Source organism: Lygodium microphyllum, chromosome 20 (genome assembly GCF_053477565.2).
Source record: "Lygodium microphyllum isolate KBCC chromosome 20, Lygodium_microphyllum_v1.1.10, whole genome shotgun sequence".
In the NCBI taxonomy this organism is placed as follows: Eukaryota; Viridiplantae; Streptophyta; class Polypodiopsida; order Schizaeales; family Lygodiaceae; genus Lygodium; species Lygodium microphyllum.
Genome location: NC_141154.1, coordinates 69,813,070 through 69,837,970, shown reverse-complemented (window position 1 = coordinate 69,837,970; position 24,901 = coordinate 69,813,070). Strand labels below are relative to the sequence as shown.

The following is a 24,901-nucleotide window of genomic DNA, read 5'->3' as shown; positions in this document are numbered from 1 at the left end:
AGGGTCCTCAATGGGACATGTTACATCACCTAAGATGGCACTCTTTGGGTGTGGTGGTTACACTCTCTCCTGAATCCAGAGACTTACTCTACTTTCTACTTGACGCCACAAGGTTCAATTTTAAGATCGAAGTCACTAACTCTCTTGCTCAATGCTTACAAGCCAAGAGGAATGGTGGATGAAAGAAGCAAGCCAGAACAGTCCATTGAGTCTTGAGAGAATAGTGCTCCACTTCACAGCCACAAAAGAGTAGAGAAGAGGGGGGGAAATGAAAAATAGCAAGGGAGAAGAGAGTTCACACTTGCTATGCAGAAACAAAATAGGAAGTAGTTGCTAAGGACCATTATTAGATGAGAGTTTCTGGAGTTTGAGGCAAAAATAACAGAAAGGTTCATGGAATTACTCCTCAGGACAAATGAAAGTACGCATTTTGAGTATACAACTAAGCATACACACCCATACTGTCACCTATGAAGCATTAATAGATATACACCACAGATACCATCCCAGATATGTCCCACCATATTAAATCCTTCTTATCTGCCCCATCATGTTAGATTCTGCAGGTACGTCCCACCAGATGTATCCTGCAGCAGCAAATGTACAAATATCCTGCAAATGTTGACTGCTGCTTAAAAGTACACAGGTATGGTGTTATCACAACATGATTGGAAGTGTTGCTAAATCAAGAATATAAGGCTAACCTTGCCTGATTATAAGCTCTGCTAAATAGAGAATACAAAGCTAGACTAGCATCCAGAAGAACAAAACTGTGATAGTATAATCGTGCTGAAATGCTTCCAGTTTCAGATCCAGAATGTCTACAAAATATTTTATGTCCTCCTGACAATGGTTTGACCTTATGTTCAATAAATCATTGTAGCAGAGGGTGCTACTACATGTAATTGACAGAAGAATAAGTAGGACTGGGCAAGCAATTACTTGCATGTTGAGTGTCTCCTCACTTTGGAGGTCTGGAGAATAGCTGTTGTGAGAAAAACTGGAAGAGACCAAGTGAATCCAGGTGACAACAGAAGACCCTTCATTCCATAAGCCCCTACCAAAGCGGCTGTTTGCTGCACAAAAGTAGACAGAGTAGTGGTTAGATTTCATCCAACTTAAATAATATTATTCAACCAAACACAAAGTATATTCACATAGATTTACACTCAAACCATTACCATCTCAGAAAACAAGCACTTGATTGCACACAATGCAGGTGAAGGAGCAGCTTACCTGCGCATGAAGATAAATGACTCCAAGACAACCAACCAATAGAGTCTTTCTTAACCATCTTCTGCAGATCTTGCAAGAATTTTCCTGACATGACATAGCTTTGTGCCTGACGAACTTCATTTTAGTTGAATCTCTGTTTGTATGAAGCTCAACAAATGAATATTCAGCTAAAAGACAGAAAATCAGGACATAAAGAGGAAGTATCACATAATAAAGATGAGGAAGCACAATAACAATGACATCAGGAACCCCAAGACCTGACTGTACACCTGACACAGTCTTCACTGACCAACCCCATGCTGACAAGTAGCCTGTTGGATGACCTTCTGCAAGAACAAAACCCCAGAACCAAGGGAGAAACATCAAATAGAAGACCAGTAAAAGTTGCCCCCACCACAATGTATGGCCTCCATAGCTCCTCACCACAATTTCATCAATCACATTTCTCTGTGTCAAAGTGTCCAAGGACCTGCTGTGAGGGGTTTGGGCACCAGAATCTGCAATGCTTCCCCTCAAAAGGTAGAAGCGATAAAGCTTTGGTAGGACTAGAATTGTTAGAAGAATGCTGAAAGCTGTCCACAACAATCGCCTGTAGACTGCATCCCACACTATGCCCATCACAAAATACTCCTTCCAAGTCCACTTTATTTTACCCATTTCACCTTTAGCAGAAAAGGGTCGTAAGTTACTTGCTCCTTGGTTTCCCAAACTGTCAGAAACCACAATTTGCAGCATATAACATGTGGGACATGGATCTACATATTTGGTAGCATTCCAATCTGCAATAAAGTACAGAACTCTATCATTCATTTTCGATGATTGTTGCATCTGTAGTTCTTCTGCAGGAACGACAAGGCTGGCACGCGTGTCAAAGAATCTAGCTACTGCTGAAATCACAGGTCTCTGAGAAAATACAAGGGCTCTTACTGAGTTCTCAGCTACTGGTGCTGGAAATGGTATTGCCCTTTGCATCTTTTGAGAGTCAAGGGGAAAAGTCACAAGTACAATCGGATTTAAGTTTTGCAAGTCATCAGCATATGTAATATTTAGAGCAGTCAAATCAAGGTCTAGAAAGGATGTGTGTCCCTCATCTATTCCAACTATCCTCATCACTTTGTTCTCCTTCCAGTCACCCACTTCCCATTCCCAAAATTCTCCAACCTTCCCTGGGAAAGAAACTTTGTGGTGCTTAAATAGTTGTCTTCCAAACTGGTAGTGTAAATGTCCACATAAATATACAGAAATATCATGTTTTGCCAAAATTGTTTCTACTCGATGTCCCCTTTCTGTGCCACTAGTAAATGAAGTAGGAAAATGCCCGTACACCAGCTTAGTTATCTTGTCAAGCTCAGTCCCGTTCCACTGACCAAGTTCTCTGTCCATCATTTCCAGATCTCTTTCTGTCACATGTCCAAACAAATTACTAGGGCCCCGAAGGCCAACTTTCATAGAGCTGTCCAATCCCACAAACAAATGCCTCCATTTGCCATTCTACAGAACCTTCAAACAAAATACGTGAGCTTACCAACTGAAAAAATGTTTTTAATAGGAACAAATCTGAAGAATGTTATGCATTTAAAGCTTCAATTTGACTACAACTCATTGTTAAGGCTGCCACAAGCCCAAGTCAGGAGTTCGTCCAAACATAGACTTCCATTGAATTATTTAGCATCACATTTTATAATATGATTTTCCGGAAAATTGTCTTTAGGTGTAGGTAAACGTTTTCTAAACAAGAGAATGAAAGGGAACCCAATCTTTCAGCTGCTAAGAACACTCATTTATGTGGCATGCACATTGATCACCACTCAAAATCGATCATTTGAAATCTCTGAAACTACTAACAGCCCAACAATTCATGTACTGCTAGCTAGGTGAATGAAAAACTAAACTAGGCTTGTGCCTGCTGGCATGCATGTTGAGAGATTGTGTCCACTGTCTAGCTCCATATGCAAAAATTTTAGGGTTGTTCCTAGGCATTTTTAGAGCCATATTCTGGCCCTTTTTTTGTCAGATTGATCCAACCAATCATAGATCGCCCACACTTGAGACCAGACCATTTTCTGATTTTTTTTAAGTTTTGCCTATTTATAGGCAGATAACAAGTTGGTCAGTTCTTTGTGTTTACTCTATGATTCTAGTCCCATTTCTTCTACCTCCATTGTGTTCACTCTTCTTTCTGCTGTCCACTCCTCTGCATCTCTACGCCATTATGGTATGAAAGCACAGACCCTATCCTTCCTATTGAAGCTCACCTCAAAGGTGGATGACTGCTCATATGAGTGCAGTAATATGAGTGTATCTCGCAAGAGAAGTCTTCATAGCTAATCATATTTATTCATGCAGCAGAGTTCAGCACTTCTAAGCATTGTGGCAGCTGCGTTTTTGTACTCTCCATCCTACCCCACTTCGTAGCAGCCCATCTTCATGCTCATCAAACTATTTGACGACCATTCCATCCTGTTCAAGGTCAGCCACACACAATCCAAAGCAATCCTATTACAGTCCAACGCAAAGAACTGTTGTGTTTAGGTAGCAGGCAACTGGTGATGCCATCTCAGCCTGCGTCTTTTGCAGTTCCTACCCTTGCTGCATACATCCACTCTCTCTCTCTGCTACCCTCTCTGTGTGCTAGCCCAATGGCTTCCTCATTCATCCCGTATATCAAAGTGATTGATGAGAACTATCTGATTTGGAAGAGATCTATCAAAACCGTGGTTAAGATGCACCAACATTGGACATGATCAAAGGTGCAATCCAAACCTGGAGAACCATAACAACACCAAGCAGTGGTGGCACATTGTTGATCAAGCAGCCCTAGCTGCCCTTACTTCCTCATTACGGAGATGCAATTTGCTTCAGCAGGTAAACACTAATCTTTTGAATCTCTTCATGGATCCATATTGGGACATGATCTTAGTGCATGGGCGGAGAGGAAGGACAGAAAAGCACAAGGATGGGCTGGTTTTAGACATGGATACACCATATTGGATCACAATCTCGCACTTAAAGTGATTGCTGAGGAAGGAGTAGTGTTGCTTTGTAGACTTCCATAAGGCATTCGATACAGCACCTCGAGCACGTTTCATGCAGAGATTGTATGGAGTTCATGTGCCAAAAGGTATGCGGTGGAGCATCTATGCATTGTATGAGAATGTGACAAGCCATACATGAACATCTAGAGGGATGTTTGAAAGAATTGACAGCACCATAGGAGTAAAACAAGGATGCTAACTCTCATCCATATTATTTGGATATAGATGAGGTGTCTGAATACATTGACACAGGAAGAGGGACTGGAGCTAGCTTAGCCAGAGCATTAATACCAATACCATGGGGGCCCACAATGCCACAGCCAATGTATGTAGAGATTGTTTCCTGAGTTTCACTCTCAATTATAGCATTTCCCTCTCGCAACTAAGCATTGGACTCATCTCACTGACCGCTATGTGGCAAGAGATCACACTCGACATATCAATCTAGACTTTGTTTCCATCAAGGAAGGGGATGATCTGAAAGTCAAGTTGACCGAATATAGCCGATTACTCACCGAGTTTGCCACTACTAGCTCTCTGAAGTCAGATTACGATTAGGTTACATACCTTTTGAATAACCTACCTGAAATACTTCCACTTCATCCAACACATTGTCTCGATGCCCAAATTGCAAAAGTGGGATACCTTATCCTCATGGCCTGGAATGGAGAAGCATGATGGTTGAGCCATATAGACCTCCTCATCAAATAGTCATTGCTAGAGCCAATATGAGTCTAAAAGATGTCAAGACTATCAAAGTAGATAATCGATGGTATGTTAGGAGCCTTCTTCTAGGCGAGGAATCGTGGAAAAAATTACTACATTGGAGATTAGAGACCATTGCAGCCCAACATCCATTAGATTTTCTAGCGCATAAATACAAGGATTAGGAAGGGTTTTGAGGTCAATTTCGCTTCATTGATTATATAGACTTGGAGATCAATATTTGGAAGACTTCATCAAATTGACCCAACCACTATTTAATAAAAGTTGAGGCAACTCAAGACACAGAGAGACCACACAATTAGAGAAAAGACCAGCTTATCATAGAGAAGGTTCAAGGGTAGCCACCAATGGAAAGTGTATTTACTTTCTCAATTTAGGAGGATGATAGACTCAGGAGGAATCTGAATCAGTTGGACTTCACAAGATGCTCTCTATTGTGGCTCACTATATAGGACTTGTTACCTAGACCCAAACCTCCAAACATGAATGATGGACAATTGGAGGCATTGGGCCTTAGTTGCACTCGTACGTAGTACGAACTAGTTCGTACTATACGTACCATACAAATTCATACCAAAAAACAAGCACTTTTTTTTTTTGGGGGGGGTTGGGGGGGGTTTGGTTTTTTGGACGTGGTTGTTGTTGTTGATGGTGGTTTGCGTTGTTGACTATTGTTGTTGTGGTGGTGGTGGTGATTTTGTAGCCTTGATCGATCAACCAAGAAAGGGGGTGGAAGCTTGATCAGACTCCTCATACATGTTTTGTTATGATTTATCCTAGAGCCAAAGGCCATACATAAGGTATTCAAGCAGTTCCAAACGTTTCTAATTGATGTCCCATCATTTTTCACAATATGTTAGTGTCATCAATAAATAAATTCAGCACCATTTGAGAATCATCAAGTAGCTTAATCCTATTGATTTTACCTTTGTTCACAGCTCATTTTGCACCACCCAACCCAAAGCATTAGTACACATTGCTAATAAAACTAGGCCAGAGGATAGCTTGGCCTAATGTACCTTCTTAGAGTACACGAATTAGTGAATGTACCATCGGTAGCTACTTTAGCCTTAGCAATGCCAAACAAAACCATAACAAAATTCATAAATCTTTTACCAAAACCTTTGGTGGTTTGTTTGGTAACTGTTGGTCTCACAAGTCATTTTGGCCTCTTGCATACATGCCTCTTATTTGTATGATCATTCATGTATGATGTATCCACTCCTATGTATGTACTTGTAAGTTGTAGCACATGTTGCGCATGCGGCATATGCCATAGAGGTTTTGGCGTGTTACCCTCAAGTATTCATCTTATATACTCCAATAGCATTGCTATTTAGACTTTAAACATCTGTTCTATCATCTATAGTTCAAAATAATGAAGTTAATTTTTTTTTCGTACTAATATCGTACCGTACCTTATAAAATCTTAAGGTACCATTTAGTACCGTATTTTATCGTACCGTACTTTTCGTACCTGACAACTATGCATTGGACATATAGGAGAAGACCTCTTCAAAAACTACCGAAGGGACCCTAGGAAGTGGGTGTGGAGAGATCCATTTGCAAACACATCTATTGCATCAAATGGACAGCTCAATGGACAAGAAATGGAGTAGAGGGTGAGAGTGAGAGTGAGAACTAACACGCAAAGAAGCATCCAAGAGTACCTCCACTAAAACGAATCCCCAAGAATGAGAATACAAGGTACAACCCTGGGGTTATATATACCTACACGCTAAAGTATGTTCACATGAGAAAACACCCCTCCAATGCAAGTGGGTAAAAAGTGCTCGCTCAGAGGAAATTATTTTGGCCTTTTGCAAATGTTAATATATTATTTCATTTCTCTCTCTTTTTGCAGATTTGTCACTGCAAGTCTATTTCACTGCAGGACTGTGCCACTGCAATTCCACGTCAATGCAGGCCTGGTGCAAAATCAACCTTGAAGTGCAGCTGCCCACACAATGAGGATCATGCCTGCTACCATGCACCTGTCCATCCATCTCTCTCTCTCTCTCTCTCTCTCTCTCTCTCTCTCTCTCTCTCTGTGCCCCACCCTGCCTCAGCCCTGCCCTACCCCTGCCCTGCCCTGCCCTACCCCTGCCCTGCCTCAACAGAATCCTGGTGCAAAATCAACCTTGAAGTGTAGCTGCCCACACAATGAGGATCATGCCTGCTACCATGTGCCTGTCCGTCCATCTCTCTCTCTCTCTCTGCCCCACCCTGCCCTGACTTGCTCCTACCCTGCCTCAGCCCTGCCCTGCCCTGCCCCTGCCCTGCCTCAACAGAATCCTCCCCTGAACCACCCTCTGCCCATAATGTGCCCCTGCCCGGTCTCTGCCCCTGACCTGCCCTGCCCTCTGCAGACCCCACCCGCCTTCTACAGACCCGCCCCTGCCTGGTCTCTGCCCCCAACCTACCCCTGCCCAGTCTCTGCCCTTGCCCTGCCACCTTCTACAGACCCTGCCCCACCTTCTACAGACCTGCCCTGCCCTACTGTGTGCCCTCAGTTGCTGCCACCTCCCAGTCCTCCAGTTCCCTCCTGCTTACAGACTGTTAACAGTAAATTGGTCCTGAAAATGCCTGAACCAGTCTGGGCACACGGACTACCTGCCCCTGCCTGCCCATGGCACTTCGGTGACTGCCTTGTGGACGGACAGAAAACAGGTAGCAATCGGATATGATGGGATCCCCCAAGAAAAGCGAGGTAACTCCACCATCCAGCAGCTGCACAAGAGGGGAGAAGAGCGAGAAATACTCAGCCATTTGGAATATCATTGACAAAGTGACAAATTCTCATACGAATAAGGGCATGAAGGCACTCTGAGATTTCTGTGAGATGCAGGACCAAGATATGGTAAATGTCAAAGGGATGATGGCAACAATGTGTGATGAGGCCATACAACAAATCAGAGAGGAGATGGCCAAGAAGATGCAAGAATGGAAGAAGAACATATATAAGGAGATTACAGCACATTTCAACTCCTGGAAAGCAAACAGTGACACCTCTCGACAAGAAAGAAATAGGGTGATTGAAGAACTTCGGCATGAGATCATTGACTATCGGACCCAACTTGACCTCTTTAAGGAGGAGGAGAGGAGAAATCACTGAAGCGATTTCCAACAAAGTACAAACTGAAAAAGCTGAACACACACATGACTAAGCTGATCAATACATGGGCAACCATAGTGAAACAAGGACAAGCTGAAGTGGCTGAAAACTCCAACTGGATCGAAGTGGCAAAGTAGACACCAACAAAGAGGAAGAGCTCGTGAATGCAGCACTTGAAGAGGAGAAGAGAAGAAAAATGTGGGTGGTTGGATGTCCTATTAGACACACTTGAAGTTTGCAACGTGGAACTATAATTGAGCCATGAGGACTGATGCAGGGCTATTCCAGAAGACCTTCATTGGGCAAAGACATCATCTTGTATATAGAGACACACCAGAGTCCAGGCATGAACTTGCTAGAGGTGAGAGGCTATAGAGGGGAGACAACATGTCACCCTAGAGCCCAATCAGGAGGAGGGACCATGGGTCTAGAGGAGTAGCTATACTATACAGGGAGAAGCTACAACATATGGTGCAGGTCATGCGGAGGGAAGAGGAGGCTCGCTTCATGTGGATCCAGACACATATAGATCGCCCCCATGATATATACGTGGCAATGTGCTATTGCTCCAACGAATTCCCCGTATGCACCACAGGGGGGAGAGGCACCATATTTACCATTATACGAAGATATTATGCATTATTCCAGTATTGGAGATGTCCTGTTGGTGGGGGACTTCAATGCTCGCACAACACAAAGACAAGTTCCCTTCTTTGAGAGCAACGACCACATGTACAGTGAGATAGCACCATAGGAGATGGGGCTCAGTCAGACATCACAAGACATAGCCGAGTGCATAGACTATGGTGACTACCTCCTAGCGTTGGGAGACACAAATGGACTAGCCAACCTTAACAACTTGGATAGATGGCCTGGATTGGATATTCTCACATGCTTTCTAGACAAGCATGCATCTAGACATACAAGAGAAGGAAGGCATCAATCTAAGCCTTAAACTAAGGTAGCTCCCCACCGACGCGCCGTTGCCCTCGCCCCCGCCATCGTACCCCCATCGAACTACACCCCCGCTGAGTGGCCATCGCGCCCCCCACCCCCTCCATCCCTCTCTCCTGCCTCCTCGCCATCACGCTGCCCCCCCCCCCCCCCCTTCTCGTCATCAAGCTGTGCCTCCCCCTCCTTGCCATCACACTGCGCCCCTCCCTCCTCGCCATCACAATGCCCCCACCCCTGTGCACCCCCCCGCCCTGTGGCTCCCGCCATCACGCTGCCCTGCCTGCATCCCTTTTGCCTTGTGGCTGCGCCCGCCTGCACCCCATTCGCGCAGCCCCCCTCCCCTCCCCGCCCTAGTGTCTCCTCCGCCCTGCTGCTTCCCCCCTCCACCCTACTGCTTCCCCCCACCTGGTAAAACCCCCCCCCCCCCAATCTGGCACCTCCCCCCACCCTGGTCACCCCCACACCCTAGTACCTGCCCCACGCTTGGTCCCCCCTTGCCCTCGTACCTCACCTGCGTTGTCTCCCATCTCCTCTACCTTGCAGCCACCTGCCTACAGGCCTCCCATGCCATCATCTGTGGTGTCTTGTGCCTCTATCGGCATCAAAAAACAGAATCCCCCCTTCCTCGCCATCGTCCTCCCCCCCCCCCCCCCCCCCGATTGCTCCCTCCATTTGATGCAACACTCCCCCCTCCGACACTACAACAGTGTGATTGGTAGGTTCTCAATAGGGAAGCGCAATGGAAACCTTTGGTCAAACGCCCGTGCATTCTGCGAGCACCCCCCAGTCAAACACCTTGTGCCTTGTCCTCTCTGAGAAACAGCTCTTGGTCATCCGTGCCACAAAGCTAGAGCTTAAAGAAACAGTGATTTTCGATCAGGTAATAGCACACTCTCCATCCAGGGCAGCTTTGAGATTGGCTCCACTCCACGCTGCGCATTGGCACAGCGTAGATCGTGGAGGCCATCCTCATGGGCCGTGGGATCTTCATGGTTCTTCTCACCTCTGCAAAACATTTGAGCTCAAAAACAGACTTCTCAAACACCCAGTCACTTTACTTTTCCCCGGACTGGCGGTAGAGTACCGACAAGTTAGTGGAGGACTTTGGTCGACTCTTCAGCACAGCTCTTCCTGCCTCCTTCGCAAATGCAGTGACAGCGGCAGTAGTCCCCAAGGTACGAGTGGTTGTGAAAGACACAAAGAGTATACCCAAGTTCCTGGAGATAGAGGCACGAGATCACTCCTTTAGACAACAGGTCACTGTGACCAGGCAACCAGGGCAGTGCCTGCGCTGCCCTGACTTTGGGCATCAAGCAGCAAATCGTACGCGCTTCGAAGCCAAGGCGGCTCCGTCGACAGGCCCACAAGTGGACACTGATAACTTCACACAGGTCCAAAGACGACAGAGAGGGAGCCGGCAGGGAGGGCCAAGGCAGCTCCGTCGACAAGCCCACAGGTGGACACTAATGGCTTCACACAGGTCCAAAGACGACAGAGAGGGAGCCGACAGGCCCACAGGTGGACACTGATGGCTTCACACAGGTGTCCAAAGACGACAGAGAGAGAGCCGGTAGGGAGGGCCATAGCAAGCTCCTCAGACGCAACCTCGACAGCAGGTCGCAGGAGGGCGAGCGATGCCCCCTTGGCAGAGCACTCCACAGCCCGCCCCACCCGCCGGCAGGACCACAACCCCCCACATCCACCACCCGCACCACAGACTACCTCACCTGAGATCCCACAGCCCCCACACCCACCCTCCCCACCTCCCGTACCTCCCCCCACTGACCCGGGCCCATGTCCCCCCCCCCCCCCCTTCTAGGGCCACCAGCCCCCCCACACCCGCCATGTACCTCCGACCATTCCACCATCCCTTGATCTTCTCCCCACCCCCCCCACCACCTCCCCTGTCGAGCACACTTCCCCCCCCCCCCCCCCCGCCCCCCCCGCAATCCGCCTCTGGTTCAAGTGATCCCCCCCAAACCCACCCCCCCTCCTCCCACAGGAGGTAATGAGCCACACACGCCTACATCCTCCTCGCACCAGCAATTCTCCCCCTCCCACACAGCCACCAACTCATGTGCCCCTGCTGCCCGTCACACCTTCCCGAGACGGGCATAGTTGTTGCCACAGGAGTTCTTCCGCAGTGGCCCATGGTCCTACCTGAGAGTTGCGGAGCACGGAGAGTTTCCACTACCTCTAGAGATAGGGATATTTGTGGTTCGTAAGTCAAGGAGGGGCAAGGTCCATCTACTAGCACCACCAGATGAACCAAACTACACTTTTTTCCTTCAGTTCTCTCACTCAGGGGATTGGACGACGACACAGATAGAGAAGGAGTTGAAGAGTCAGGTGGAGAACCACATCTCCCAATGGATGGGAGATGAAGGACTAGCACTATTTGCACAGCAGTGGCCTGGTTGCATGATGGACATTAACTAGTCGGCTGGTGCCGAGGTCCCACACTTGAGCATCATCTTTCGAGCCCCTCCACAGTGGAGAGCTCTGCGGGATGTGATTGAGTGGCCCCTGGCACAAACGGCCCGTTTCTACCATTGTACAGAATCACGACTCTCAGCATGGCTGATAGATGCATTGATAGTACCACCTGGAGCATATATCACCCCTATGGTCCGGCCGAGGGCCACCATGGGGGATTGGAGTTCACTGTCCACACATGCGGCAAAGCGCACTTGCATGTTCCATAATTTCTCCTCCTCATCAGCAGCCTCCACACTGAACATATGCTTATTTGGTCAATCACAGGTTTCCCCATGAGCTTACACCTTGCATCCAAGAATGTGAAGTCTCCATTACAGTGTGGAACGTGGTTCTAGGAAGTTGATTATTCGACAGGAGCTGCAGCCTGCCCTTGTCGGATGGATCGACATCCTATTTCTACAAGAGCACAAGCTCGCGCCCACCCAGGCCCAGCGGGTAGGGAAGGTACTCCCAGGCAACTTGCGCACTTACTGGGAACACACCATAGGTGCCCACGGCAAGAGTGGAGACGTATGCACCTCTATCGGCCCGAGTCTCACTGCCTGTGTACGAGACCACTGGACGATAGTCGCAGTAAGGGTTCTATGGATCAAACTGGATATAAGGGACTCGTACTTTGGAGTCCTCAATGCCCTTACGGAGGTTAGGGTACGCAACAAGTTCTCGGTGAAGATCGCGGATGAGACTCCCAAAGGTGGACTCCTGCTTTGGAATCCTCAATGTCTATGCCCTTACGGAGGTTAGGGCACGCAACAAGTTCTGGGTGAAGATCGCGGATGAGACTCCCAAAGGTGGACTCCTAGATCGTTGGAGGAGACTTGAATAACCTGGAGGGTTTGAAGGACTAGCAGGGCAAAGGTAAAAACTACCACAGCATGGCTGGGGAGGAGTAAGAGGCATGGGAGGTCTTTCTACTGGCAGTAGGTGGACACGATGCCCAGAGAGTCCCTGCCTTCCACAGGAGGGAGAGATTGTTGGACTTCTCTTGGGGATACAGGCGGCTAGGTGGAGTCTTGCTAGAGCAATTGGACAAGTTTTATGTGAGAGAGTAGGGTGGCTCTCGTAGAGGCCAAATTGGGCAGTTGACGAGTACGACATTGTCCAACCATTGCTCAGTTTTCGGGATACTATGGTCAAGACGTGTAGCAACCATAGCATACATCAAGCTATCCACATCTGAAGCATATGGGATCTTAGCCATTTCAGCCTTTTCATCAGCAAGTGTAGGACTGTCCTCTATACTGAGTTTTAGATATGAAGGTAATGGTACATCAATTCCCCCCCCCTTCTCCCCATATTGAAACGCTGCAAAATCTTGGATACATATTCCTACTGTAATAGATAAATAAGACCTTTCAATCTGTCTCTGAGTGTACGTATGCAAAGAATTCCCCCCCCCTTCTCCCCATATTGAAACGCTGCAAAATCTTGGATACATATTCCTACTGTAATAGATAAATAAGACCTTTCAATCTATCTCTGAGTGTACGTATGCAAAGAATATGATTTGCTTCACCAAGATCCTTCATATCAAAGCTGCTATGTAGATTTTGCTTCAATGTGTCTAATGCATGAACATCCCTATCACCAATCAACATGTCATCCACATACAAAATCGGTATGATAAGATTGCCATCTGTTGCCTTCTTGGTATACAAGCAGTGATCCACTTGACTTCTTCTAAAACCTTGAGATTCCATAAATGTATCAAACTTATAATGCCATTCACTTGGTGCATGTTTCAGCCTATACAAGCTTTTGTTAAGTTTATATGCCATCTTTTCTTGCCCCTTAGCCACAAAATCTTTTGGTTGTTATATATATATGTGCTTGTGTAGATCACCATGTAAGAAAGCAATCTTTATATCCATCTATATGAGTTCCATATCCTCACATGCAACCAAGCCCAATATGGTTTGTAAAGTAGTCATTTTGACTACAAGAGAAAAAATCTCATCAAAGTCAATCCCATATTCCTACTTGTACCCTTTGGCAACCAACCGTGCTTTGTACTTTGGCGACGAACCAAAGGTGATCTTCATTTTGTAAACCCATTTGCATGGTAAGATTTTCTACCCCTTAGACAAATGCACCAAATCCCAAGTACCATTTTTCTTTAGAGACTCCATCCTTGACAGCATAGCTTTATGCCATTTCTTGTTGTCATTTTCGTCTATTGCTTTCTTGAAGTATGACGGTTCACCACAATCTGTCAATATGATATAATCGGCAATATAATTCGCATGAGGAACAAATCTATCTAGCTGTTTGGTATTTCCGGTCAACCTATAGACCCAATGATCAGTGTTTGCTAGCTGCTCAGCCTGCAAATCTGCATTAACAACTTGGTATTCCGAAGATTCAGCATGCTATACTACCTGTTCCAGCTATTCCAAAGGCACATTTTCTTGTTGAAGCTGTGGTATATCATGGGCATAGTTGCCTCCATACGTGGTACAAAACAGCCCGTACGGTATGTACGGTATGATTTCATACAATTTTGTACGTTAAAATTGGCATGTTTTGGCCACCTGGCCTGCGCGTCCTCATTCCACATTTCCTACGCCCCTGCACCCCCGCATCCCGTGTTTCGTGCACTATTGCGTTTTTTGGGGGGGTGGGAAGCCTTGGATACCTCACCCCACCCCCTTTTTCAAATTCCAATTTTCAGCCAGGCAAAAAGTGCTCCTCTTTGGATTCCTTCCAACTTGCAGACTGCAGCCCTCTCTTTGAATTCATTTTCTCTTTGACTATTTGAACTTTTAACTTTGACCCTTCTCCCATCTACAAAAGGTGCTCCTCTCCTCCAAGGCTCCAAGCTTCCACACCAATTCAGCGAGCACTTACAAGTTACCATTCTCATCTTCCTCTCTTCGATCTTGATTCTTGAATGGACTTGTGATTTGTCATTCTCGAATCTCACCTCCCATCCCCTCTTTCCCGCACCCTATCGAAGCATTTGTCATTCTCAAATCTCATCTCCCATCCCCTCTATCCCGCACCCTATCAAAGCATTTGCCATTCTCATCTCCCATTCCCTCTCTCTCACTCTTGCTCTTTCAACTTTACCCCAACCCGCAGGCCTCTCGAGTCTCCCTCCCTTTCAACTTTCAAGAGTCGAGACTCGAGCCTCTCTCTCTCTCTCTCTCTCTCTTTATTCATCATTGGCACAATGACTCATGAGAAGCACGAGGCCTTCAATTTCCATGCGATACATGTGGAGAGGGACACAAAGAAGTCCAACTCCCACCATTGGACATGCAAGTATTGCGGAAAGCGCTATACAAGTGGTGCAACTCGCCTTCTCCAACATCTTTCCAAGACGGGGGGCCAAGTTACTCCATGCAAGGAGATCCCTCAAAACATTGCGGAGGAGATTCTTGCCAAGATGAGAGGGGGATCCACAAGAGGAGGAGGAAGTGGCTTATCAGCACCAACTCCTATGCCTACTAACGAGGAAGCATCCAATGAGGGCGTATCTTCAACCGATGTGGGAGAGGCCTCTACCATTGGTGGTGGGGGCTCCACATCCGCATCCGGCTCTAGTAAAAGACAAAGAGTGGAGGCTCATGCGGTACCGGAGAGACAATCGTCTCTCTCTGAAGCTCTGGATCATGTGCGTGGATCGGTTGCCTGCAACGACTTGCGGACATTGAAATTGTACGCACGGTGATTGAGTACAATCTTGCATTCAATGTCCTAAAGCAAAAGCAATGGAAGAAGATGGTAAAAGCCATTGCCAATGTGGGTCCATGTAAAGGATGGACCGGTGTCACATACAACGACATGAGGACAAGAAAGATTGATGAAGAGAAGGAGAGGATTGATAGAGGTCTTAATCCTATTCGGGCTGCATGGATAAAATACGGTTGCTCCATTCTCACCAACGGATAGAGTGATCGTAAGAAACGGGGCATCATCAATATACTCGTCTCATGTCTACTCGGCACTTACTTTTTACGGGCCGTAGATACCGGCAAGAGGGGGAGAAAAACGACGGGCGTATTCATCTACCGCCACATTCGACAAGCTATCATTGAGGTATACATTGCAATTTGTGTTTTAAATTTGTTTCACTTTCTTTCATTATGATAATATCATGATTCATAATTAAAATTTGACTTATACATAACTTGTAATTTGTAATTTGTGGTTGTAGGTGGCCCCTCAAATGTGGTGCAAGTTGTTACTGACAATGCATCGAATTGTCAGTGCATGGGCCGTTTGCTTGAGGCCGAGTTTCCTACGATTGTGTGGACTCCATGTGCAAGTCATTGTTTGGACTTGCTCATGGAGAGCATTGGGAAGCTCAAGTGGGTAAAAAGGGTGGTCCACAAAGCTACATCAATTGTCACATTCTTCACGGTAAAGGTAAAGGTGCTTGCGATGTATCGTGAGCATAGCATACTGGAGTTGAAGAAGCCTTCTTCAACTCACTTTGCTTACATGCGGTTATTGTTGGAGCATCTTTATGAGGTGCGGTCTGCCACCTTGCGCCAGACAGTGGTGTCCACTCTATGGAATGAGTGAGATGAGCATGAGACAAAGGAGGCCAAAGCCATGCAACGCTTATGCCTTAATGAGCAGTTTTGGCAAAAAGTCTGTGCTGTTGTCATTGTCGTGACTCCCTTTTATAGGGTGTTACGTATGAGTAATTGCAAGGGATCCACCATGGGCCTTCTCGTTCACTTCTTTAGAGCAGCATTGATGGAGACACGTGCTTGTACAGTGATCACAGAGACACAGTGTGCACATGTTTTAGAGATAGCAGAGAGGAGATGGGCGTGGATGCATAAGCCCATCCATGGTTTTCTTGCATTGGTACATCCGGCCTACAAGTCACTGGCGGTATTGGATGATAGAGAGTTCCGTTCAGACCAACTTGCTTATTTGACTTGTGTAGTCCCTGTTGATGACCACAATGCAGTGCTAAAGGAGCTAGGATGCTATGCAGATTAGAGAGGGCATGTGGCTTTTGCCACTTGTTGGAGAGAGTCACTTGTGATGCCTTTATTTTGGTGGCAAAACTTTGGATACGCACTGGAGACCCTTCAGCCCTTAGCTGTGAGGGTCCTTGCCCAAGATTACTCTTCAGGTGCATGTGAGAGAAACTGGAGTGCCTATTCTCTCATTCACACAAAGATTCGCAATTGGCTTAGCACACAACAATTAGAGCGGCTAGTGTATTGCTGCACTAACTTACGCATGATGAGGGCTATAATGAGCATGGGTAGTTCGAACCAAGTAAAGTTTAAACCTAACCATAACATTTCAAATTTGTTGTTTTAACTTTTAAACTTTGAACTTTGAAGTTTAAACTTTATACTTTACAATTTAGACTTTAGCATTTACAATGATCAATCTTACGTGCATCACTGGATTGTGTAGATGAATGTTGATACATTCAAGTTGACGGGCGACACTCTTCCAAGTATACATAAGGAGGTGGACGAGAAGGAGATGATTTTTGCAGAGCTCTATAGAGAGCTTATAGCAACAGATAATCGTGACACTCGCAATCTGTGCTCATGGGCGAGGAGTTCGAGTAGGTGGTAGCAAGGGCATGGTCATTCGCCACCCTCCATCATCGAGGAGGGGTGGTTCGAGTAGCTTGCAGACATATGTAAGGCAAGGCTCTAGTAGCTCACATCTTGTGCCTCATGATGGCATCCCCCCCTTGCCAACACAGCCGCCACCTAGGGAGCCATCATTTGATGATGATGGTAACCTCATCAGTGAGGCTGAGTATGAGTGTGTCTCATCATCGAATGCCGAGGAGTCATCTTCAGACTCTCTTAATGAGCACTCAAATGGTTCTGATGATGATGATGATGATGATGATGATGATGCCTCATCATAGATTCATCATTCATATGGCATAGGTCTCTCTTTTTTTTTTTTAATCAGATATAGTAGACTGTAGTTATATCGCATGTTTTGCGTAGCCCATGCGACCACGATGGTCACCCTCATGTATTCATCTTATTCTATAATGAAATGGCTATTTCCACTTTAAACATATATTCTATGATCTATCATTTAATGATTTACGGTTTTTGTTATTTTAAAAATCATTTCTTTTTTTTGTACTAATATCGTGCGGTGTCTTATAAAATCATAAGCTACCAATTAGTACTGTATTTTATCGTACCGTATCGTATCGTACCTTTCGTACCTGACAACTATGATCATGGGCAACTTCTTGCTGATCAATTTTAGCATCATTCCTTGCATTTATAGGGTCATTTACAATAGGTATTTTCTGTTGTACAACAAGCACTCTTTGTTGTTCTACAAGTGTTTCTTCTCGGAACACAACCCTTTTCACTTCTTCAATCTTTTCGAGCTGTTTATGTATACAATCTTCCCAAAAGATTACATCGGCGCACAATTTTCCTTTTTTCGGGATCCCATAACTTATATCCCATTTTTCCCTCGTCACCATATCCTAGAAAAATGCATTTACAAGACTTTGATTCCATTGTTCTTTATATATGTGCACAAATGCCTTGCAACCAAACACTCTCAAGTGTATATACGAAGGTGGCTTACTCAACCACACTTCTTGAAAAACTCTCCTCCCCGAAGACCTATTTGGTGACCAATTTATCAAGTGTACGACTGTCATAACAACCTGTGTCTAAAATCCATGAAGTATGTAGCATGAAATAGCATGGTACAGACCTTCTCCTGAATAGTCCTATTCATTCGCTCTACAACACCATTTTGGGATAGATTATAAGGGGCAGTAAGCTCCCTTTTTATCCCTTTGCTATCACAAAAGAACCGAAAGGCTTTAGACATATATTCCCCACCATTGTCAAAGCAAAGATACTTTAATATCTTGCTGGTTATATTTTCAACAAGTGCCACGAATTTTTAAAGCTTGCCTTGTCTGTACAATGGATCGAATAAACTCATACTTTGCATACGGCATCATTAACAAAAGTGATAAAACATTTATTTTTCCCTAGAGACAACCCTGGCATCTCATATACATCTGAAAGTACCAACTCTAAGGGTGAAGATTTTAGTGAAAGAGACTTTTTATGTGATGTTTGGGCATGCTTACCATAAATACAATGATTACAATGGTCAAAATCAGCATATCTCAAACACGACAAATAGCCCAAACGAGAAAAAGCTTTCATTCCAATTTGACTGATGTGCCCCAACTGGCTATGCCACAAAGATACACTTGGTTGCTCGGTTATGGTGACAACATGATCACGCACACTAGATACATGTAATGAATACAAAGTATCACTTTTGAAGCCTTTGGCAATAATTCTAGAACCCTTACATATTTTCTATTTACTATCCCCAAAAGTGGTATGATATTGCATTCATCATCTAGCTGCCCTATGCTTATCAAGCTCTTCTTGAGATGGGGTACATGCCTCACATTATGCAAAATGAACACTGAACCATGCCGAAATATCAACTACACACTACCAATCCCTGTAATCTCACATGCATAATTGTCTCCTAAGTGGACAACACCATATCTACCACCATTGTAGTCAAAGAACCACTCCCGATGTGGTGTTATATAAAATGAGGCACCTGAATCAAGAATCTAAGTATGAATGTCATCATCAAAATCTACAATTAATGATTGTGCGCTAAAAGAAGAAGAAAAGAGTACATCACTGTCACTGTCACTCTCGTAACTAACTACATTGACTTTCTCTATCTTCACACTATTCTTTTTTGCATATTGGTTGTCCTTTTTCTCATCTTTTTTGTCATTAGTGTTTTTGCCTTTGCCCTTTTCTTTTGTCCATTTAAAGCAATCCCACTTGAAGTGCGCTTTTTTGCCACAATAATGGCACTCCACAATTTTCCCACAAGACTTATTGCGTGCTTTGTTGTTAGAGTTGCCCTTCTGCTGGAATCTGCCTCTAATATGCAATGCATTGGAAGACTTATTTACTGAAGTATTTTGCATATTAAGCTTCTCCATGAGTAAAGAGCTCTCCACATTTGAATATAATAGCATAGCATTAGAATTACTAATTGCTGTCCTAAAAGTGTCCCAACTTTCAACCAAGGTGCACAACAAAAATGTTGCGTTGAACTCCTCACTATGTGAAATTCCAAGGCAATTACCTGGCTGAAAATAGAGTTAAACTCATTCAAATGTACAAACAAGGCTGTACCTTCCTTATACAAAGATCCATCAATTTTTTCAACCAATAAACCTTGTTGATTGTACTTTTCTAAGCATATAACTCCTGAAGTCTTTGCCACATATCATAGGCTGACTTCAATTTCTCAATGTTGAAAAGCAAAGTGTCTGACACTAAAAGCTCTATGGTAGAGCGTGCAAGCTCATCTAAATCATCCCACTCCTCTTGATCCATGGTTGCTAGTTTTACTCCTTTTGTTTTGATGGGCTTTAGTGTTTCTTTTGTACCAAGACATTATAACATTGCTTCTGCCATATAGCAAAAGTTGTGTGCACCCTCAAGCTTTTTAATGTGCAAAAGATTGCTGCTATCACTGTTGCCAGCCATGATTTACAGCTCAAGAGTGACTCAAAGGTCAACAAATGTGAGCCCAAATCTCACACAAATGACCAAGATACAAAGTAAGTACCAACCAGCAATGAAAATTCAAGTAATTGCAAAGTTTTCAGACCTGCAAATTAATTTTCAGAGGTACAAAATTTTGCAAAAGCCCCAAATTTATCCGAGGTCCTATGTGTTCAATTTGCATAGAAACTGCATTGCAAGTACATACCAAGCCAAGATTTGACCCAAATTTGCAAAAGAACAGCTCATCGAGCTAACCTGTCCACCCTGTCGAGGGCCTATCTACTCCGCGCTGACCTGTCTGCCCTATCGCCTACCCGTCGAAGGCTTGCTAGCTGCCGCATGCCTAATCAGGATTGACAACTTGCAACCTTCACAAACCTACAACCTTCAGCTCTGATACCAATTTGTGGTGGTTGACGAGCAGTGGAGGTTCAATGTTAGGCAATGCCAAATGGTGATTGCGAAGAGAGAGAGACAGAGAGTGAGGGAGTGAGCAACAGTAGTAGAGAGTGATGCACGATGTGTGGGTACGAAAGATGTACCACTCTTTAGGTTTTTTGATCGTTATGTATAAAGGACTAAAGTACAAGTGCAAGGGTGTGTTCACACTCCGGCACGTAAAAGGCACGATGGCCCTTTATTCCCAACACAAGACTGAAACAGCTCTACTTGAAATCATATTCCTTGATTTTTTCCCAATATTATTGTTATCCTATCCATCGTCAAGCATATGTTGAAAACTGGCCTAGCCTTTGATGAATGTAATATGTTGTACAAAGGTTCCAGAGCTTTGACAACTCAAATAGAAAGCTCCCCATGTTTTACCATTACCCTGATTTGGCCTGATATCCCAAGCAATATGAAAGGACTTTAGAATACTTTAAAGTTAATGATAGTAGGTGGTTGATCTTTGGAAATTTTCATATTTTTAATACAGATTTTATCATTTGTTCTGCACTAGAAAATACAGCCAACTTGAGGCTGTTATATGAAAACATTAACAAGTTGTTATTGTAAGACATATATAACTTCTCCTTTGATAAAAATGGTTCTGTGAATGTAAGTAATACGCCACCAGCAATGTGATACTCTGAATATTTCCAGTGCGGTTCTGCAAGGCATTGATGCTGTACTTAGAGAAGTAATCCAAGGGACCCCCAGTTTCTGGCACTCCGAACTTGTCATGATTGCCATGCATGTCAAAAAATGCATACTGTGGCAGACCACTTTGCTGTACAACAGAGAAAATGGCCTCATTGTATTGAATCCACTCAGCTTCATCCTGCCGCATAGTGGCACGATCCAATGTTTTTCCATCTGCAAGAATGCCTCAGAAGTATAGTAAACTCAGCATGAGAGGTAAAAAGGAGCTGCATGCATTTGTATTTTAAACAATTACACATCCTTGTAATAAAGAAGAATCAGTCTGCATCATATAAATTTGCAAATTTAACAGCATTCATCTAGTGCTCATTGTTTCCCACTAGCATTTATTGGCCAAATGTGAGCACTTGTTTTATTACTTCATTGACTTTACAAAACTAAGAAACAACACAAATCAAGCACTCAATTAACTGTGTGCATAATGCTTCCTTGTATAACTGTCAATATAGTGAGGATGGAAATGGCTTTAGGGACATGTGACATTATATCAAAGAGCCAAACATGATGATCTAGGGACCATGAAACCCTCAAGCCTTAAGGAAGAGCCACACTGGATCGGAGGGTGATCTGGAGGATAGAGCAATAACAAGTACACCCTAGCCAAGTAGTACAAGGAGCTGACAATAGCCCTCAATAGAGGAGCTAGAGACACATCCATGGCAACACCCCTAGGAACATGTCACTTTCTTCATCCAAACAAAACCACTAAGTTCACTAACATACACAATCAAGCACTTGTTTCCAATATGAAGTTATTGCTTCCATGTAATAAATGCTAATTTTCGAAAAAAAATCACAAGGAACTATGATGCAATGACAAACAAAAAACAATAATCTTGAAACCACACAATTGGTGAAAGAGAAACATAATATCTCTATATGTTGGGCTTCTCCTTGGGCCATAAAAGGATATACCTGTGAGAGTGCACAACGCAAGAGACTCACGAGCACAGAGAGAAAAGGAGAGGAGAAGAGAAAGTAGGAAGAGAAGAATGATGTGCATTGAGCAAAGAAGAAAGCTGAATACAATGAGGACTGATCAATCCTTGCACGCAACCCCAAGGCATTAGTGAGGATACCAAATCAAGCCAAATAATGATGATAGCACTTGTGACAGTGACGGAGACGGAGAGCGTGCAGTTTGTTGTCCATGACGAAGACGGAGGAGACTGCATGTAACTAGCCTTCCTCCTCAGATAGGGTGGTAAATAACCTGATTAAGTACTATTTACAGCAATTAAAAAATTCACAAAACTGAAAAGTACACTTTACCATATAATCTTGGACATTGGACACCTTGTTGGCCCCAAACTGGCGCCCCTTTCAATATTTATTTAACTTAATTGAAGAAGAAGTTGATGTACAATGGGATTCTCCCAATCCCTTTCTCTATTCCAACTCCCCTTGCTGTTCAAAATGACTAGCAAGTCTTTAATCTGATTTGCCCCTTGATTCAGGCAATCAGTTGGCCTTCACCCGATTTGACGGAGATGGGAAATGCCCCAAATTCAATGATTTGTTGGCCCCCCCACTTGAATAGGCTAAAAAAGGCTTCAACCCTATTGAATCCAAGTCTTGGAACTTCCAATTTCTGGCACACTTCCCAAGGCTACTGCTAAACCCTAATTTTTGCTGCACATTAGCATTTACAGCATAAAAATCTGAAATTTCTTAACCTTTGGTGATCTCAATGCTGCAATCTTTGGAGCAAGGCTGTAGAAAGACAGGGAGATGAGAGAGAATGCTGAGGAGAGAGAAAATTCAGACTTTCTTTGCGAAGAACAAAAGAAAATCTGTCATTTATTACTGCTACCTTGTCTCAATAACTTGTAGATGCAAAGAACTGAAGAAAATTAGTTATTTACTGCTGTTGCCCTATCTTAACAACCTGTAGATATTGTCATTAGCTGTTGATTGGTCTTCTCTTGCCCCTAGCTACCTCAAAAGATCCTCCAATGGCTGCAAATCAAACCAGCAGCATCTACTCCCTCTCTCTTGCAAGTTGAATACACTAAAAATGCCTCTCTCCAACCTCTAAAGACGTTTTTCAGTCTTGCATGGGCAGTTTTGGCAAGTAATAGCCTTCCCAAATGATTTATCCATAATTATCCATAATTAAATATTAATTTTCAATCTTTAAATACTGAAAATTAATCTAATAATTATTTCAATGCCCTGAAAATTAATCTGACTAGCCAATAATTAAATTGGCAAGACAACTTCCATTCCTGAGTATCTCTGTGTCATCTTTGACTATCACATTGGCGTTAGGTACCATTAAATGCCACTTCTCTAATGTCACCAACTAACACTTATGGCCAAATGAATGACCTAGGCCAACAACTGGCACCAAATACCACTAAGTGTCTGTGCACCATAACTTATAGCAACTTTTGCCTTTGACATCCCATGATTTCCTTGGGTCCCGAGCTCGTAAATTTACGCTAACTCCAGTTACACCTCACATGTGCAACATTTATTTAACCATGTGATTAAAAATTAATCCACATGTTAAGTGAGGTTTCAAAAATACATGTCCTCATAACATTGCAACCACCGAATGGAGCACCCGCTGAAAACGAAGAATGATAAATGACCAACCAGTTAGGTAGGGCTATAAATAGCCAAATATGCTGAAAACTAGCCGATACCAGCAATAAATGTCAAAAATGTTGGCCAACCTGTACAATTGCTAACATGGCATCACTAAATGCTAGCGATTGCTAACATGGCAGCAATAAATGCTGGTGACTACATAGTAAATGTTGATGTGGCAGTTTGTAGCCATCTAGGGTTGATCACAACCATCTAGGGCAACATCGCTGCCAAACAAATACACAAAACTAGCTCCAAATGTTCCTATCAAACTCTAACTAGGGCTCACAACCAAGAGATGAAAATTTGACAAAATAAGGCAGACTAACAATACCAGCATGAAATTGGCTGCAAGGACATGTAACATAGCACTACCTTTTCAATCAACCTGCATAAGGCACCTGTGTAAACTATACTCGAGTTGAAGAAAACAAAGAAAATGACGGCCTAATCTCACACTTATAGTGGTAGCTCTACAATGCAAATGAGAATGCTCATGCAAGAAGGTGTCATTTGAACAATGTCTCTCATGGGAAATTGTACGATCGTGCATTGGAAAGAAGAAAATGCCCATGTCGAGGATAAGAAGACAATGCCAATATTGGGAATAAAGGGCCATCATGCCTTTTATATGTGCACGGGTGTGAACACACCCTTAGCACATTTGTACATTCATATATATATATATATATATATATATATATATATATATCTAAAAACCTAAAGAGGTACACTCGTCATTGTATCCAAGAACGTCGTGCTCACTCTCCTCTCTACTCTGCACTCTCTCTCTGTCTCTCTGTTGTGAGAAAGCATTGTGATCTCAATCCTTGTGCTCTCTGTCTTAACAAACTGGTATTAGAGCTCACAAGTCGTGCACGCTTTCCAAAGTTGGCACCAGTCGTCAGCATTTGGTAGATGCAGGAGAGGGGTCGCTGGCAAGGAGGAAGTGTTGCAGGGTTGTAGGAGGGCAGATGCTGCAAGAGTCCCAGGCGGGCTTGACAAGCAGCAGACGGCAGTGAGCAACAGATGGCAAT

General features: G+C 44.1%; 1 protein-coding gene and 1 pseudogene across 1 annotated transcript in view; one reads left to right on the top strand and one right to left on the bottom strand.

The window, feature by feature from the left end:
* Positions 1-776: 776 nt before the first annotated feature.
* Positions 777-24,901, bottom strand: part of LOC148019000 (putative metallophosphoesterase At3g03305) — a 58,098-nt gene continuing 33,973 nt past the window's right edge. The window contains exons 2-4 of the mRNA XM_087701518.1: positions 21,181-21,422; positions 1,237-2,727; positions 777-1,076 (exon numbers count right to left, since the gene is read on the bottom strand). Coding sequence (XP_087557644.1) covers positions 939-1,076; positions 1,237-2,727; positions 21,181-21,422 — 1,871 coding nt within the window. The 3' untranslated portion in view covers positions 777-938. The remainder of the gene's footprint in view (positions 1,077-1,236; positions 2,728-21,180; positions 21,423-24,901) is intronic.
* Positions 15,289-21,122, top strand: LOC148019001 (uncharacterized; annotated as a pseudogene).